Source organism: Phalangium opilio, unplaced genomic scaffold, assembly GCF_054372755.1.
Source record: "Phalangium opilio isolate 3A_F unplaced genomic scaffold, DU_Popi_V2 ptg000002l_1, whole genome shotgun sequence".
In the NCBI taxonomy this organism is placed as follows: Eukaryota; Metazoa; Arthropoda; class Arachnida; order Opiliones; family Phalangiidae; genus Phalangium; species Phalangium opilio.
The window spans coordinates 8,396,854-8,413,677 of NW_028324144.1; the positions used below are offsets into that span (position 1 = coordinate 8,396,854).

General features: G+C 36.0%; 1 protein-coding gene across 1 annotated transcript; it reads right to left on the bottom strand.

Annotated features, from left to right (window-relative positions):
* Positions 1–2,122: 2,122 nt before the first annotated feature.
* Positions 2,123–2,995, bottom strand: LOC149718631 (uncharacterized). Its single transcript, XM_089851047.1, has 3 exons — positions 2,777–2,995; positions 2,394–2,713; positions 2,123–2,333 (listed from the first exon to the last, which is right to left on the bottom strand). The coding sequence occupies exons 1-3, from the start codon at positions 2,816–2,818 to the stop codon at positions 2,123–2,125; spliced, it is 573 nt and encodes a 190-aa protein (XP_089707173.1). The 5' UTR covers positions 2,819–2,995.
* Between the last annotated feature and the right edge of the window lie 13,829 nt (positions 2,996–16,824).

A 16,824-nucleotide genomic window follows, 5' to 3' on the forward strand; every position in this document is an offset into this window, starting at 1 on the left:
TTAACTTTGTTCAATTTTCTTTACGCAAAGAATTTTTTTTCTGTAGCTGACAATTCGAAATGCAAGCTGAATGCCATGATTATAGCTTTCAAATTATAATACAGTTAGGCTATGGAAATAGAATAATTACTTATAATTATGGACTGGTATACTGTAGTGATGGACTAGGCTTGGATTAGAGTTAGTTTTTGGGCTGAAATGCGTCACGTGACGACACGTTTAGGCTTATTATGAAGTTTGCTTTTTATAGCGCATATTTTTTAACTAAGATAGTGTTTTTTCAAATCTTGTTTAAATCTTGATAAGAAAATAAAACGTCCGTTAGCTATAGCAGCATGAACAAAATGTTTTGAACACATAAAGAGTCGCGATTTAGTGTCAACAGTCTTGATATCCAGGTCAAAAGTATTTACCAATATAAGACATTCATAATTTATTAATAGTTTTGGAATAAGGAAACATATGATATCCTAACTTCGTGAGACGAAATAAACATATATAGACTAATTTCGATTCTTAAATAAAATCTGTGATGCGCTTAAACCTTGAACTAATTGCGCAACTACACCCAACGAATAGTTTGTCTGGAGCACGAGCCCCGGGTGAGCTCAGCGAATGATATTTGTGCGAATTTGAGCCCAACAAGAATACTTCAGACTGCACGAACAAGGTGAGTTATATACGAGGCATCGGCCATTCACGAAGGTGGTCGGCCGTTTTATTTTTCACACCGCACAGTTTTTCATAACCCATTTTCACACAGTTTTTCATAGCCCATTTTCACACAGTTTTTCATAACCCATTTTCACACAGTTTTTCATAACACATTTCAACACAGTTTGTAAAACATTTTAACAACCATAAACTTAAGCTGCTGGCCCATTGGACCGAAATAGCCAAAATCTGAGGTTTTATGATTATAAAGTTTTCGATGTTATTTAACGATAAATTTATTTTTAATGCAGATTTAACAAACGGAATTAAAAAATGATTCTTTTACTTGTATTTTTTTTACAAAATCACACTTGGTTTTATGATTACGTCTATCAATACATTTTTCGATATCGATAGTGATATTGCAATTGCCAAATCACAAGTTTAATAGCATGTCCCTCTATTGTAGTATAACCGAACCTAACACTAACCGAGACCGAACCAAACCTAATCAACAAGAAAATAAAGATGTTTTATTTGCAAACTGTGAGGAAATGGGTTAGGGTAAAAATGGTGAACTAAATTTTCAATGTACAAACTGTGCGGAAATGGGCCATAAAAGGTGTGCGGAATTGGGCTATGATTCTCGAAAATTGTGCGGAAATGGGCATCCTTGTTCACGAAATCCAACTTTATAAATCTGAAATCAAAAACAATATCAGGAATCCGGATTAAAAATAATGACATTTTTGCCATCTTGCAAATCCGACATCAGTAGCGAAATCATGAAATCGAAAACTCAAGAAATCCATGATGAAACTGCAAAATCCGAGCCAAATTTCACGATATTCAAATTAAAACCAGTTATATATGCAATTTTAGAAGCAGGAATGGAGAAAAGAGTAATCTAGGCTCGTGTCAAAGGGGGGGATTATGAATGAAGAGGCGGGTCATAGCTACAGAGGTAAAAATGAATTACATAATTTGAAAGAAATGCGGAAAGAAAATACATTGGCTCAATCATACGAGTTTACAGGGACAATTCTGACTTCGGATAGATATAAAAGCAACGGAATTATTTTCTTCATATTCTTTCGTAACAATGAATCCGCTCAAATTGAGAATAAATTAGGCCTAAACAATAAGCTTAATCGTTCAAAAACCAACTCAGTTTTGTGCTTTCCAAACTCGGGAGAAGTTAAGAAACCGTATACAGGCGCTTGGAAAAAAATATACGCTTTGTCGATAAAATAGAGCCAGGGAGATACGAAAACCAAACTTAGTTTGGGTACGATTGCTAATTAATTTCACACTCAGGTGCAAATTTTTAATCACAATAACATTACAAGTACAAATTCGAGTAGCTTTAAACTGACTTACTACGCGTTTTACATATCAATGCGGAAAGTGTTTTTGATTTTTCACAAAATTCAATTTTATCTCGTGACGTGTAATGAATTATCAGCTGTTAAGTAAATTGGTTGAAGAATATTTCGGTCATGACAGCGAATATTGTTCCTGACAACAACACGAGAAGGAAGTAGAAAGGAACGCTGACGCTACTCAGGTCCAAATCAGCCGTACTTTTCAACGATCTCCTCCACTTGACTTGTTCAATTAAGTAATACTTTTCAAAATACAGATACTTCATAAATTTCGTTTCAAAAATTGGTTCCAGGCTATAATAAAAACATTGGTCAAGTGCTTTAGCTGGTTTTCTAAAACAGATTCGTACCGACCCTAGTTGGAGTTTCTCGTGTAGTTGTGGCGAGCTTCTCAACCAAGAGGTGTTGAAAATGAAGTGTAGGTAGTCGAAGCCAATGTCACGCTGCGAGAAGTAAAGACCACCCTTTTCTGACAAGAACATTTTACTCTCGGGTTCAGAAGATAGGAATTCTCCCAATAACCAAGTCAGATAGGGATCCACTGCGATAAGAGACTTTTCCCCAGAAATAATCGGAATATATGCATCAAGCTTCGTATAATCCATTCGAGAACCGAAGAGTTTTTTCTGATCAAGTGCGTCTAGCCATTCTTTAACATCTGGATCCTGTGTTGCCTATAGATCCGAACCAATGACATCAAAAGAATGGAGGACGTAACACGACAACGAGTATTTTACCAAATATTTCAGAAAGCCGAGGGTTCCGCTATCTTCGAACATGATAGGTAGAATTCCCGATTTGATCAAGTCCGAGAGGGTGTCGACGTAATTGTAGCTTTCCGTCGTGAACTCCGTCCGCAAGAAACAACCCAAGAAAAACAGAATGAAAGTCACTCCAATCAACCACGACGATGCGAGCAGACGACAAGTAATGTTAGGCAAAACAGAAGGAATAGCTACGGCACATAATTAGATTAGAGCGAAAGCCATATGTCGATCAGAGTGGGAAATAAGGATTTTTTAAACTGGACACTAGTCCAGTGACCCCCCTGGTCTGCAATAAATAAACTGGTCCTTGAGCATTGACCAGGGCACATCGTCTGCTAAACTAAAGATGTGGATAGTTAAAATATTTGAGTTAATGTCTGAACTCTAGTTAACCCTGAATTCTCTTAGTGGTCCCGTGGACCACTGACCCCCCCCCCCCGCGATTTAATTTTTAAACTGGACCATGCAATTTTGAAACTTTTCATTTGCCCTGTGCCACCGCCTTATTTCCCACCCTGGGAACACAATCACTACTAATAATCACTTACGTTCGGCGCACAAAAGCGACGCGTTCTCCCAAACATTTTCCAGGGATTCTTGTGCCATTTTCTTTACAACCTTCTTGGTGGGCAAAGATTTGTATTTGTTCGTAACGATAGAGTGAAAGACGATCAAAAGTGACAGAAGGATCAAGGTTGAAACAATTAAAATCACCACCTAATTCAACAAAGAATGTAATTTAATGAACTGGATATTGAATTAATTGCAATTAAAAAGTTTACTGGAGTGTCCATATTTAAGAAGGACAAGGAAGTGGACGTAAATTTCTTCGGGGCGGCGGACACGATGATAGTTCTGGCCGTGTCGAACACCGCAGATGGACTGAAATATTGTTGTTGGCCATCGAAAAATGAGCGTAACTTGGCTATCATGATAATATTTGCATTCTAAAACAAGAATAAAAGTTATTAAAATATTTTACATCCGTAGCCTTAAGTTTGATCTTATTTCTCCAGGGAGGAGAGACTTTAGAGGGAGTGTTAGTATAATGTTAAAGAAGCAGTAATATAAATGGAAAGGGGAAAAAAGGGAGGGTATAAATTTTTACCTCTCTCTCCCTCGATTCTAGCTAACACAAACGCAAACGCGCCAGTGGTGACGGTTACTACACTACGGTCAGCTCCCACTTACAGTTCAGAGCGAATTTTTAAATTTGACGCATGCGCGCGAACACCGCGGTGAGTGACTGAGCCAGAGCCGGAGAGAGACAAGTTTAGCCACGAAGCGAACCAATCCGCCTATTAACATTATTACTCCCCCTATACTCCCTGATTTCTCTTTCACTTACGTTGAAAAATTCAGGTGAAGTAAATAGTTTAGAAGAGTTAAAATAGCTCACTTTATTTCCTTCGTAAATTAACCTAAAGTCGTAGATAATCTTAAATTACATTATGTTATTAACATAAGTGAAAAAACTTAGTTCACATTACAAATTATACCTGGGATATTAGACATCTAATATCCCTGATTACACGAAGAGCGGAACTTTTATGGAAACTTTATTATGAACTAAAAGCGCTTTGTTACCTCTCCGAGTAACGTATGTCACGGAGAGGTTCTAATTTCAACAGGTCTGTCTGTGTGTGTCTGTCTGTCTGTTGTTGTTTGTTGCGCGGATAGGGGTTTTTATGATTATTGAAATTGACGATTTTTATACTAAATCGTTTTGATAAATTGAATATTTAAAGAATAAACAAAAAAATCTCTTTTAATCGTTAAAAATTTTGAATAATCGCCAGTTTCATCTGTTTAAAATTATTCGACTACAAACATACGAATAATTGTCAAATTCTGGAATATTCGTGCAATTTATAATTCATACTCGTTTGGCCCAATTACTTGACACTAATTCAAAGTAGTATGAAAAATACTTCATGTTGAGGAATCGTTTGAAATAATCCGCCATGGCTTTGTAAAACGACGCCATTTTCTTAAACTCCCACGTTTCCTGACAAAAAAAAAGTATTTAAGTTTAACAAGGTAAAAGAATTACAGATTTCCGAGTGAATGTTGATAAAATCACCTCCATTGTCGTCACGTTTACGGAAATCTCTTGGGCGTACCTATAATAATTGATAAATTTTTAAATCGACGATAACATTACAAATTTGAAAACACAAATTCTTCGTACTTGTATTTAAAATATCGATCATTTCCCATAAATTCAAATTGACTCATTGCCATTTTGAAGTCCAAATTCGAAACCCTCAAAGGCTGTTGAGAATTGATGAAAGATTTTCGTTAGTTCAGAAAAAGCGGAAAAACTGAAACGGTTAATTGTGCTTGCTTTCTAACAAGATAATATAAACTAAAGCAGGAAAACAAATTTTTGTTGGCTCTTAATAAAGTTTTGATTTACACTGTATAGGTTAAGTGCTTATTCACAATTACGTAAAGGGAAAAAACTGACATTTTCCAGTGCATAATAGGAACAATAAGAAAGATTTTCAAGAGAACATCTATGTCGATGACAGTTTTTAAGCTAGTCTGTAATTTAATAATAATAATAATAATAATAATAATAATCTAGGATTTGTCTATCGACGCTCTTGGTTTGATAGTCGCCGATTAATTGCACGTAAATATAAAAAGAACTCAACTGTACTCGCCTTTGGAAGTTTTAATCAGGTATATTTCCAAGTCAACTTAGGGTAATGAGTCATTACAAAAGTCTGATAAGACTTGTATGAAGTGTTATCAGACTTTTGGTCATTAACACCATGTTAACCACTCTCTCTCCAACATTAAACTGCATCTGGGATATAAAATAAAATGGCGACAGAAATATTGCGGAAATCAAGCTTGGCTCGATATAGAAGTCTACGCGTGTCACGTAATTACTTTGATTTTCATGTGACAGCCTGCCAGACTGATCATTATTGTTTTTAGTGTTGTGGATAATAGTTGTAATTAATCGTACGTTCAGAAGGAGTAGAGTTGAACATCGAAAATAACTGGTTTTAATCTGAATATGTATCCCTTCTAAAGTTGGATTCTACCATTACTTTTCATTTTAGAAATACGTGGGAGTTTCTGACACATGGCACTTTTTGTAACTACTTGGCGCTAGTCTGGGAAATAGCACACTTACTCTGGTTCAAAATCCATTCATTTTTTGCTCGCACTCGCCCCACTTTGGGAAACGGTATTATAATCTATTGGCAGTGCTATAAGCCTTTTAATCACCTTTCTTCATTTGTTGTTTATGGGGGTGGGGTTGGGTTTTCGACGTCTTACTAGAGGGGTGAAGATGCAAGACAAACACCTACCTCTTTTCACTTATGATTCAACCTCGCTAACGCTAGACAAGATGTTAGAATGCAGTCAGTTGTGGAGAGTTAAGGCCTTTTAACGCCCGTACAAAAATTCACGGCTGCATTTTTGCTGTTAATTAGATTTTTTAGAATCTGCAATATATTGCAAATAAACTGGAATATTCTGGAAAAATACTGGAATAAACCTGAAAAATGTTCAATTTCAGACAAAATTAAGATGATTCCAGAGAGCAATGCAGAACATTTTAGACGTTTTGCAGAAAAAATATCTTCCGTTGGAAAACTCAGTACAACAGTATACAAAATTTAGCAACTCTAGAGTCATAAAATAGTTACCCTAGAAAACAGAGGGGAAATAGTAACTCCCGTAAGAAATCAGGATGTTTGTAGGCTCATTACAAGTACTGTACCTTACAAATATATTGTATGCATGTTACAGTCAGAAATTGCTAAGTTTGTAGGATAATTGCAGGCGTGTTTCGGACACTTTTTACGATAATTGCAGACGCGTTTCAGATACTTTTCAGGATCATCACAGGCGCGTTTCAGATACTTTTCAGGATCATCACAGACGCGTTTCAGATACTTTTCAGGATCATTACAGGCGCGTTTCAGATACTTTGTAGGAAAATTGCAGGAGCGTTTCATATAATTTTCAGGACCATTACAGGCGCGTTTCGTATACTTTTCAGGATCATTGCCGGCGCGTTTCATATACTTTGTAGGAAAATTGCAGGCGCGTTTTAGATACTTTTTGGATCATTGCAGGCGCGTTTCAGATACTTTGTAGGATAATTGCAGCCGCGTTTCAGATGATTTGCAGGATCATTGCAGCCGCGTTTCAGATAATTTTTAGGATAGTTGCAGGCGCATGTCAGATAATTTTTAGGATAGTTTCAGGCGCATGTCAGATACTTTGCAGGATAAATGCGGCCGCTTTTCATATACTTCGTAGGAAAATTGCAGGCGCGTTTCAGATACTTTTCAGGATCATTACTGGCGCGTTTCAGATACTTTTAAGGACCATTACAGGCGCGTTTCAGATACGTTTAAGGACCATTACAGGCGCGTTTCAGATACTTTTAAGGACCATTACAGGCGCGTTTCAGATACGATAATTACAGGTGCTTTTCAGATACCTTTTAGGATAATGGCAGGTGCTTTTCAGATAATTTTTAGGATAATTGTAGGCGCGTTTCAGTTACTTTTTAGGATAATTACAGGCTCTTTTCATATACTTTGTAGGATAATTGCAGGCTCTTTTCATATACTTTGTAGGATAATTACAGGCGCGTTTCAGATACTTTGTAGGATAATTGCAGGTGCTTGTCAGATACTTTTCAGGATAATTGCAGCCGCGTTTCAGATACTTTGTAGGATAATTGCAGCCGCGTTTCAGATGATTTGCAGGATCATTGCAGCCGCGTTTCAGATAATTTTTAGGATAGTTGCAGGCGCATGTCAGATAATTTTTAGGATAGTTTCAGGCGCATGTCAGATACTTTGCAGGATAAATGCGGCCGCTTTTCATATACTTCGTAGGAAAATAGCAGGCGCGTTTCAGATACTTTTCAGGATCATTACTGGCGCGTTTCAGATACTTTTACGGACCATTACAGGCGCGTTTCAGATACTTTAATTTGTACGATAATTGCAGGTGCTTTTCAGATGCTTTTTAGGATAATTGCACGCGCGTTTCAGATACTTTTTAGGATAATTGCAGGCTCTTTTCATATACTTTGTAGGATAATTGCAGTTGCTTTTCATGTACTTTGTAGGATAATTACAGGCGCGTTTCAGATACTTTGTAGGATAATTGCAGGCGCATTTCAGACACTTTTCAGGATAATTTCAGGAGCGTTTCATATACTTTGTAGGAAAATTGCAGGCGCGTTTCAGATACTTTTTAAGGATAATGGCAGGTGCTTTTCAGATAATTTTTAGGTTCATTGCAGCCGCACTTCAGATACTTCGTAGGATAATTACAGGCGCGTTTCAGATACTTTGTAGGATAATTGCAGGTACTTTTCAGAAATTTTTAGGATAATTGCAGGAGCATTTCAGATACTTCGTAGGATAATTGCAGGCGCTTTTCATATACTTTGTAGGATAATTGCAGGCGCTTCTCATATATTTTGTAGGAATATTGCAGGCGCTTTTCATATACTTTTTTGGATCATTGCAGGCGCGTTTCAGATACTTTTTAGGATCATTGCAGGCGTATTTCGGATACTTTGTAGGATAATTGCAGGCGCGTTTCAGATACTTTTTAGATTAATTGAAGGCTCTTTTCATATACTTTGTAGGATAATTGCAGGTGCGTTTCAGATACTTTGTAGGATCATTGCAGCCGCGTTTCAGATACTTCGAAGGAGCATTTCAGATACTCTGTAGGATAGTTGCAGGTGCGTTTCAGATACTTTGCAGGATCATCACAGGCGCGTTTCAGATACTTTTCAGGATCATCACAGACGCGTTTCAGATACTTTTCAGGATCATTACAGGCGCGTTTCAGATACTTTGTAGGAAAATTGCAGGAGCGTTTCATATAATTTTCAGGACCATTACAGGCGCGTTTCGTATACTTTTCAGGATCATTGCCGGCGCGTTTCATATACTTTGTAGGAAAATTGCAGGCGCGTTTTAGATACTTTTTGGATCATTGCAGGCGCGTTTCAGATACTTTGTAGGATAATTGCAGCCGCGTTTCAGATGATTTGCAGGATCATTGCAGCCGCGTTTCAGATAATTTTTAGGATAGTTGCAGGCGCATGTCAGATAATTTTTAGGATAGTTTCAGGCGCATGTCAGATACTTTGCAGGATAAATGCGGCCGCTTTTCATATACTTCGTAGGAAAATTGCAGGCGCGTTTCAGATACTTTTCAGGATCATTACTGGCGCGTTTCAGATACTTTTAAGGACCATTACAGGCGCGTTTCAGATACGTTTAAGGACCATTACAGGCGCGTTTCAGATACTTTTAAGGACCATTACAGGCGCGTTTCAGATACGATAATTACAGGTGCTTTTCAGATACCTTTTAGGATAATGGCAGGTGCTTTTCAGATAATTTTTAGGATAATTGTAGGCGCGTTTCAGTTACTTTTTAGGATAATTACAGGCTCTTTTCATATACTTTGTAGGATAATTGCAGGCTCTTTTCATATACTTTGTAGGATAATTACAGGCGCGTTTCAGATACTTTGTAGGATAATTGCAGGTGCTTGTCAGATACTTTTCAGGATAATTGCAGCCGCGTTTCAGATACTTTGTAGGATAATTGCAGCCGCGTTTCAGATGATTTGCAGGATCATTGCAGCCGCGTTTCAGATAATTTTTAGGATAGTTGCAGGCGCATGTCAGATAATTTTTAGGATAGTTTCAGGCGCATGTCAGATACTTTGCAGGATAAATGCGGCCGCTTTTCATATACTTCGTAGGAAAATAGCAGGCGCGTTTCAGATACTTTTCAGGATCATTACTGGCGCGTTTCAGATACTTTTACGGACCATTACAGGCGCGTTTCAGATACTTTAATTTGTACGATAATTGCAGGTGCTTTTCAGATGCTTTTTAGGATAATTGCACGCGCGTTTCAGATACTTTTTAGGATAATTGCAGGCTCTTTTCATATACTTTGTAGGATAATTGCAGTTGCTTTTCATGTACTTTGTAGGATAATTACAGGCGCGTTTCAGATACTTTGTAGGATAATTGCAGGCGCATTTCAGACACTTTTCAGGATAATTTCAGGAGCGTTTCATATACTTTGTAGGAAAATTGCAGGCGCGTTTCAGATACTTTTTAAGGATAATGGCAGGTGCTTTTCAGATAATTTTTAGGTTCATTGCAGCCGCACTTCAGATACTTCGTAGGATAATTACAGGCGCGTTTCAGATACTTTGTAGGATAATTGCAGGTACTTTTCAGAAATTTTTAGGATAATTGCAGGAGCATTTCAGATACTTCGTAGGATAATTGCAGGCGCTTTTCATATACTTTGTAGGATAATTGCAGGCGCTTCTCATATATTTTGTAGGAATATTGCAGGCGCTTTTCATATACTTTTTTGGATCATTGCAGGCGCGTTTCAGATACTTTTTAGGATCATTGCAGGCGTATTTCGGATACTTTGTAGGATAATTGCAGGCGCGTTTCAGATACTTTTTAGATTAATTGAAGGCTCTTTTCATATACTTTGTAGGATAATTGCAGGTGCGTTTCAGATACTTTGTAGGATCATTGCAGCCGCGTTTCAGATACTTCGAAGGAGCATTTCAGATACTCTGTAGGATAATTGCAGGTGCGTTTCAGATACTTTGCAGGGTCATTGCAGCCGCGTTTCAGATTCTTTGTAGGATCATTGCAGGCGCGATATAGATACTTTGTGGAATAATTGCAGACGCGTTTCAGATACTTCGCAGGATCATTGCAGGTGCATTTCAGATACATCGCAGGATCATTGCAGGTGGATTTCAGATTTTTTGTAGGGTCATTGCAGGTGCGTTTCAGATACTTTGTAGGATATTTGCAGGTGCATTTCAGATTCTTTGCAGGATCATTTCAGGCGCGTTTCATATGCTTTGCAGAGTCATTGCGGGTTTTCCTATCAATTATTGTGAATCAGTAGCCTTATATACCCTAAATTTCCAAAAAAAATTAAAGAGGCTTACGCTTGAGTTCAAACGTCAACAATAGCTATGTTTAAAATGATTTTAGGAATAAAGTTTCTTAAAACGATTTAACTAGAATTAAGGTAAATTAATGACGATTAAATTAATAAATATCATTTATATTTATTTAAATATTTAAAAATAGCCTCTAAATTGCGTCTCGACTTGGAGAGGTTTATTTTGGATTCCCAACTTGTACTCATCTCTTACAAAAATATTAAGCTGTAATTCATCTGAATACACGCTTTTCTGACTTGCTAAAGTAATATCTGAGATGATCCAACTGTTTAGGTACATGTACATTAAGTTCTCACCACATCTAGATAAGAAGGTCTTTTCGTCTATCTAACATCCACAACATACACACTCACAGAACGTAATCGAAAAATTCTTTCAAACTTATAGCTAAAAACCGATTACAACTGAAGGGAAGGGTCCCGACAGGCTTGTTTTACGTCTATCCGCAACCAGGAAAACTGCTGTAAATTTATATGATAGCGCTAAAGTACTTTGGTTCGCAATTTCCTTCACATTTCGAGCGCCATGGTGATAGTAGATCTTGTCTTAATCGGTTTCTATCCACGCTTGTTTTTCGTGTACCCGGGGCCACAAACACACACATGCACACACACAGAAAGCTAGGTCTGGTCTCAAAAACTGGAATAAAATCACTAAAATAAACTGAAATTAACTTTATTTACTTTTTTTGGATGAAAAATTGTTTTTCTACGACTTTTTACCTCAAATAGATGTAACTCTTATTTTATTAGTTTTTGAATCTATAGAACTTGACTGCCAACACCTTTGAAAGCTTGGAATCCTTATGTTGTTAGTATTGGATACACCTTAAACATAACTGCATAAGTTCGTAAGATGTGTTCCATAAGTTTGTCACTGGTTACTTCATGAAGTGGTGTAGGTGAAACGTCATATTCTCGTAAAGCGACGCCTGTTGAGCCATTGTCAAAGGCTTAATAAGGCTAAATAGGAAGTTGGACTGCAAAACCGAGTGTATTCAATTCTCGCGTCATTCTCGAACTAGCTCTCAGTAAGTCTCTAGCATTACGAAGTATAGGCAGTGTCATACTTATTGAAACATATCTGATAAACTTATGATAACTGTATATACAATACTGGCCCATTTATGACCAAAAAATGTTTCAATTTTCTATCTTTTATGGTGGTTTAAATATTTTTAGGATCGAGACGTGACAGTATTAGATCAAAAGATTTTATTAAGATGAATGAGTAAAGCTTTTTTAAGATGCCTTTTTAGGCCTAACCAATTCTTCAGTCAAATTTTAGAAAAATAAAAGCAGTAATATTAATGCCTAACAGAAGCAGATAAAAATTTAGGGTGCGCTCGAAGTTGACTTCCCGTACAAAAATTTTAAGCTGTAATTCATCTGCATACGCGCTTTTTTATCGCTACCACGCTGTAATAGGTATACATTAAGGCTACATTTCTGCAGCTCAAAAAACGGGAAAATTTCACAGCAATTCTAGAACTGCAAATTGACTGCCGTTTCTTTATTTTCTTTTTGTTAACTGTTAACTGTCTAGCCTGGCAGAAATATGCAGCGCAATTCTGCAAACGCTAAGCAAAAGTAGAAATACCAGCTGTTAGTTTAAAACTGTAATTTGACCGTTTTTATAGATATGATACAGGTCTGCAAAAGTGATGGAAAAGTAGAAATCCAGCTGCTAATTTAAAACTGCAATTCTACCACATTTATAGACATGTTACAGATCTGAAAAAGTGATGGAAAAGCAGAAATGCACCTGCCAATTTAGAACTGTAATTGGACCTTTTTTATAGACATGTTACAGGTCTGCAAAAGTGATAGAAAAGTAGAAATCCAGCTGCTAATTTAAAACTGCAATTTGGCCACATTTATAGGCATGTTACAGGTCTGAAAGAGTGATTGAAAAGTAGAAATCTAGCTGCTAATTTAAAACTGCAATTTGACTACATTTAAAGACATGTTACAGGTCTGCAAAAGTGATGGAACAGTAGAAATACAGCTGCCAATTTAAAACTTTAATTTGACCTAAATTGACCATTTTTATAGACATGTTACAGGTCTGCAAAAGTGATGGAAAAGTAGAAATTCAGCTGCCAATTTAAAACTGTAATTTAACCACATTGAGAGAGATATTGCAGGTATTCAAAAGTAGGAAATTTTACTTTTTAATACCTGCAATATGTCTATAAATGTTGAATAGTTACAGTTTTAAATTGGAAGCTAGATTTCAACTTTCCCATAACTTTTGCAGACCTGTAACATGTGTATAAATGTGGTCAAATTGCAGTTTTAAATTGGCAGCTGGATATCTACTTTTCCATCACTTTTGCAGACCTGTAACATGTCTATAAATATGGTCAAATTACAGTTTTAAATTGGCAGCTGGATTTCTACTTTTCCATCGCTTTTTCAGACTTGTAACATGTCTATAAATATGGTCAAATTACAGTTTTAAATTGGCAGCTGGATTTCTACTTTTCCATCACTTTTTCGGACTTGTAACATGTCTATAAATATGGTCAAATTGCAGTTTTAAATTGGCAGCTGGATTTCTACTTTTCCATCGCTTTTTCAGACTTGTAACATGTCAATAATTATGGTCAAATTACAGTTTTAAATTGGCAGCTGGATTTCTACTTTTCCATCACTTTTTCAGACTTGTAACATTTCTATAAATATGGTCAAATTGCAGTTTTAAATTGGCAGCTGGATTTCTACTTTTCCATCACTTTTTCAGACTTGTAACATGTCTATACATGTAGTCAAATTACAGTTTTAAACTAGCATCTGGTATTTCTACTTTTCTATCGCTTTTGCACACCTGTAACATGTCTATAAAAATGGTCAAATTACAGTTTTAAATTGGCAGCTGAATATCTACTTTTCCATAAGTTTTGCAGACCTGTAACATGTCTATAAATATGGTCATATTACAGTTTTAAAATGGCATCTGGATTTCTACTTTTCCATCACATTTGCAGGCCTGTAACATGTCTATAAATGTGGTCAAGTTGCAGTTTTAAACTAGCAGCTGGTATTTCTACTTTTTCATCACTTTTGCAGACCTGTAACATGTCAATAAATTTAGTCAAATTGCAGTTTTAAATTAGCAGCTGGATTTCTACTTTTCCATCACTTTTGCAGAACTGTAACATGTCTATAACTGTGGTCAAATTACAGTTTTAAATTGGCATCTGGATTTCTACTTTTCCATCACATTTGCATTCCTGTAACATATGTCTATAAATGTGGTCAAGTTGCAGTTTTAAACTAGCAGCTGGTATTTCTACTTTTTCATCACTTTTGCAAACCTGTAACATGTCAATAAATATAGTCAAATTGCAGTTTTAAACTAGAAGCTGTTATTTCTACTTTTGCATCGCGTTTGCAGAATCGCACTGCATATTTCTGCCAGTACAGACAATTAACAGATAATAAACAGAAAATGTAGAAACGGCAGACAATTTGCAGTTCTGGAATTTCTGTGAAATTTTCGCGTTTTTCGAGCTGCAGAAAATGTAGCCTTAATTTATACCTATTACAGCGTGGTAGCGATAAAAAAGCGCGTATGCAGATGAATTACAGCTTAAAATTTTTGTACGGGCGGGAACGAGGGCTCACAAAATTTCTGAATCAGAAGTGACCGCGTTGGATGGTATGTGTCAATTGAGAGTCAAAATAGATTCTAATCCAATTTTTAATATTCAACATAATATTCAATCTTCTTCATAAATTTTCACACACTTTTATAAGGGTAAAAATAAAAACATTAAACAAAAACAATCAAAATTATATCTAAGGGAGGTTTGCAATTTATAACCTCTATCAGAAGGGAATAAGAGAGAAGGGACACACTTTATATCTCCATAATGCTTTACACTCGTAACAACAGTTTTACCAAAAGTAATACAAGAAACCTCGAAGTAATATAAGAAACATCGAAGTAAGTATATTACTTCTGGTTTTACTAACCTCAAATCAACTACCCTTCACTGATTCGCTATCTAACTTCTGTCTTAGCGGTGACGTCACATAAGAAGGTGACGTCTCGGTTGACGAATAAAAAGTAGTTTTGTTTACAACTTTACATTGAAGGAGATAAAAATGGCCGAATTTCATGTTGGTAAACGAAATCAAGCTGTGCAATTAATTTAGATACACGGGAATTGAGAACATACCAAAATCAGATAATTTGAAGGTAATAAATAGATGAAAACTAACTATTCTGAATTAACATTAAAAAATAAAAATTAAATTCAATAAAATACATACTTAAGGTTATAATTACACAAGAACGAAACATCGACAGCCCTAAGCCTTTGGAAAATGAAAATCTAACAGACAAATAGGCCGCCTGATACCGCGGAGAAGTTAAAGAACTATTTTTGCAGTAAATTGGTTAAAAGCTGTGTACTTGCGCAAAGTTTTCGCGGTTTTCTTGAGGTTGGTCGGACTCTCGTTACCAAAGCAGGCTCTAATGTCTCCCTTCTCTCTTATTCCCTTCTGCCTCTATGGAATGTCTCCTTTAAGTTTCGAATTTAAATTTTAGGAGTGTTTGGGTTAAAATCGTGCAGTTATGCACTAAAATAATAATGTTCAAAAATAGAAAATTAAGATTTTAAAAAATGAATCAATCCGTCAACCATAATCTAAGTTCTTTAACCATAGTTTCAATTCAGTTCAGTTTATCAAAATAGTTTCAAGTTTTTAATTTCTTACGACAAGTTGCTCCTCTTCCATATTCTTCTTAAGGGTTAAGGGTTCTTTTTCTTCTTTCTCGAGTTAAGAGATAATTATGAATTTTTTCTTTTCTCACGACTTAAAGGTTAATTATTATTTTTTTTTTCTTTTAATATTTCGCGCACTCGCGCTCCTCTTCTTCAATTTAGGGGTTAAAAATAAATGTCTCCGAGTTTCTTTTACGAAAAATTAGGGATTCAAATTGACGAAAAATAAAGGTATCAAAATTAATAAAATAAAATCTCCGATTCTCTTCCGAAAAATTAAGGATTCAAATTGATGAAAAATAAAGGTATCAAAATGAATAAAATAAAAGTTTCGATATAAAATAATACTCCGGACTTCTAAGGGTTTCTTAAGGGTGAGCCGACAGGGTCTTGTTAAGACAGTTCACGTATCGACTGAGGGTGGGACAGGAGGGACTTCGTATATATAACTTCTAGTTTATCGCAAGGATTTCTGGGACAATGACGTTTGTTGATTGACATTAGTTTGGCGAATAGTGGACCATATTTATGACGTAGCCGGGCGGATTCATGTTAACAGCGAATAGGCAAAACTATTTGTTTTGGGACCAAATACGGATTGGTCAGTTTAAGGGTAAAAAAAAATGTTCTAGAAGTTTCTCGGGTCAGGTACCAGGATATATTAACTCAAGGTCTTGTTGCTTGGGGTCTAAATCAGCGTTACATTTCTCTGGGTTCTTGGAAAGTATTTTAGTTGCTAGGTATTTCATTTTGCACAGTGGATATAGGGGTATAGGATAGTTCTAGAAAGTTCTGTGTCAACATATATGGGCTAGTTCCTTTTCTATTGTACGAAAGAATTTCTTTTCAGTTTTTTAAAGGGATAGCTTTAAGTTTAAAGGGCTAGTAATATATTTATAATGTTAATTTAAGGTATTTCGTTGTTAATTTAAAGATTAATTGTAAATTTAATTCGATTTTTGAGTTACGATGGTTATAGTACATTCTTTTGTTACGCGGTTGACCCCAATACTAAACACGAATTGACTAATTGAAAATTTAATGTAGAAATCAAAATTGCTCTCTTAATTCTTAAAAATGAATAATCGCGTGTTTCATACATTTAAAATTTTCGAATATTTGTATACTGGACCTCGTTTGACTCAGTTACTCGAATCGAATTCCAAGTAGGCCAACTACGAAACATACTTCATGTTAAGGGATCGTTTCAAATAATTGTTCATTACAATGAAAACTGACACGATGTTCTCAGTCT

Bases quoted from the DNA above. Each gene is read 5' to 3' on its own strand.
- LOC149718631 (XM_089851047.1), bottom strand. From the start codon at position 2,818: ATGTTCGAAGATAGCGGAACCCTCGGCTTTCTGAAATATTTG. The intron at 2,714-2,776 runs GTAAAATACTCG...TCGGATCTATAG, and splicing joins TCGGCTTTCTGAAATATTTG to GCAACACAGGATCCAGATGT. The intron at 2,334-2,393 runs GTCGGTACGAAT...TTTTTATTATAG, and splicing joins CACGAGAAACTCCAACTAGG to CCTGGAACCAATTTTTGAAA.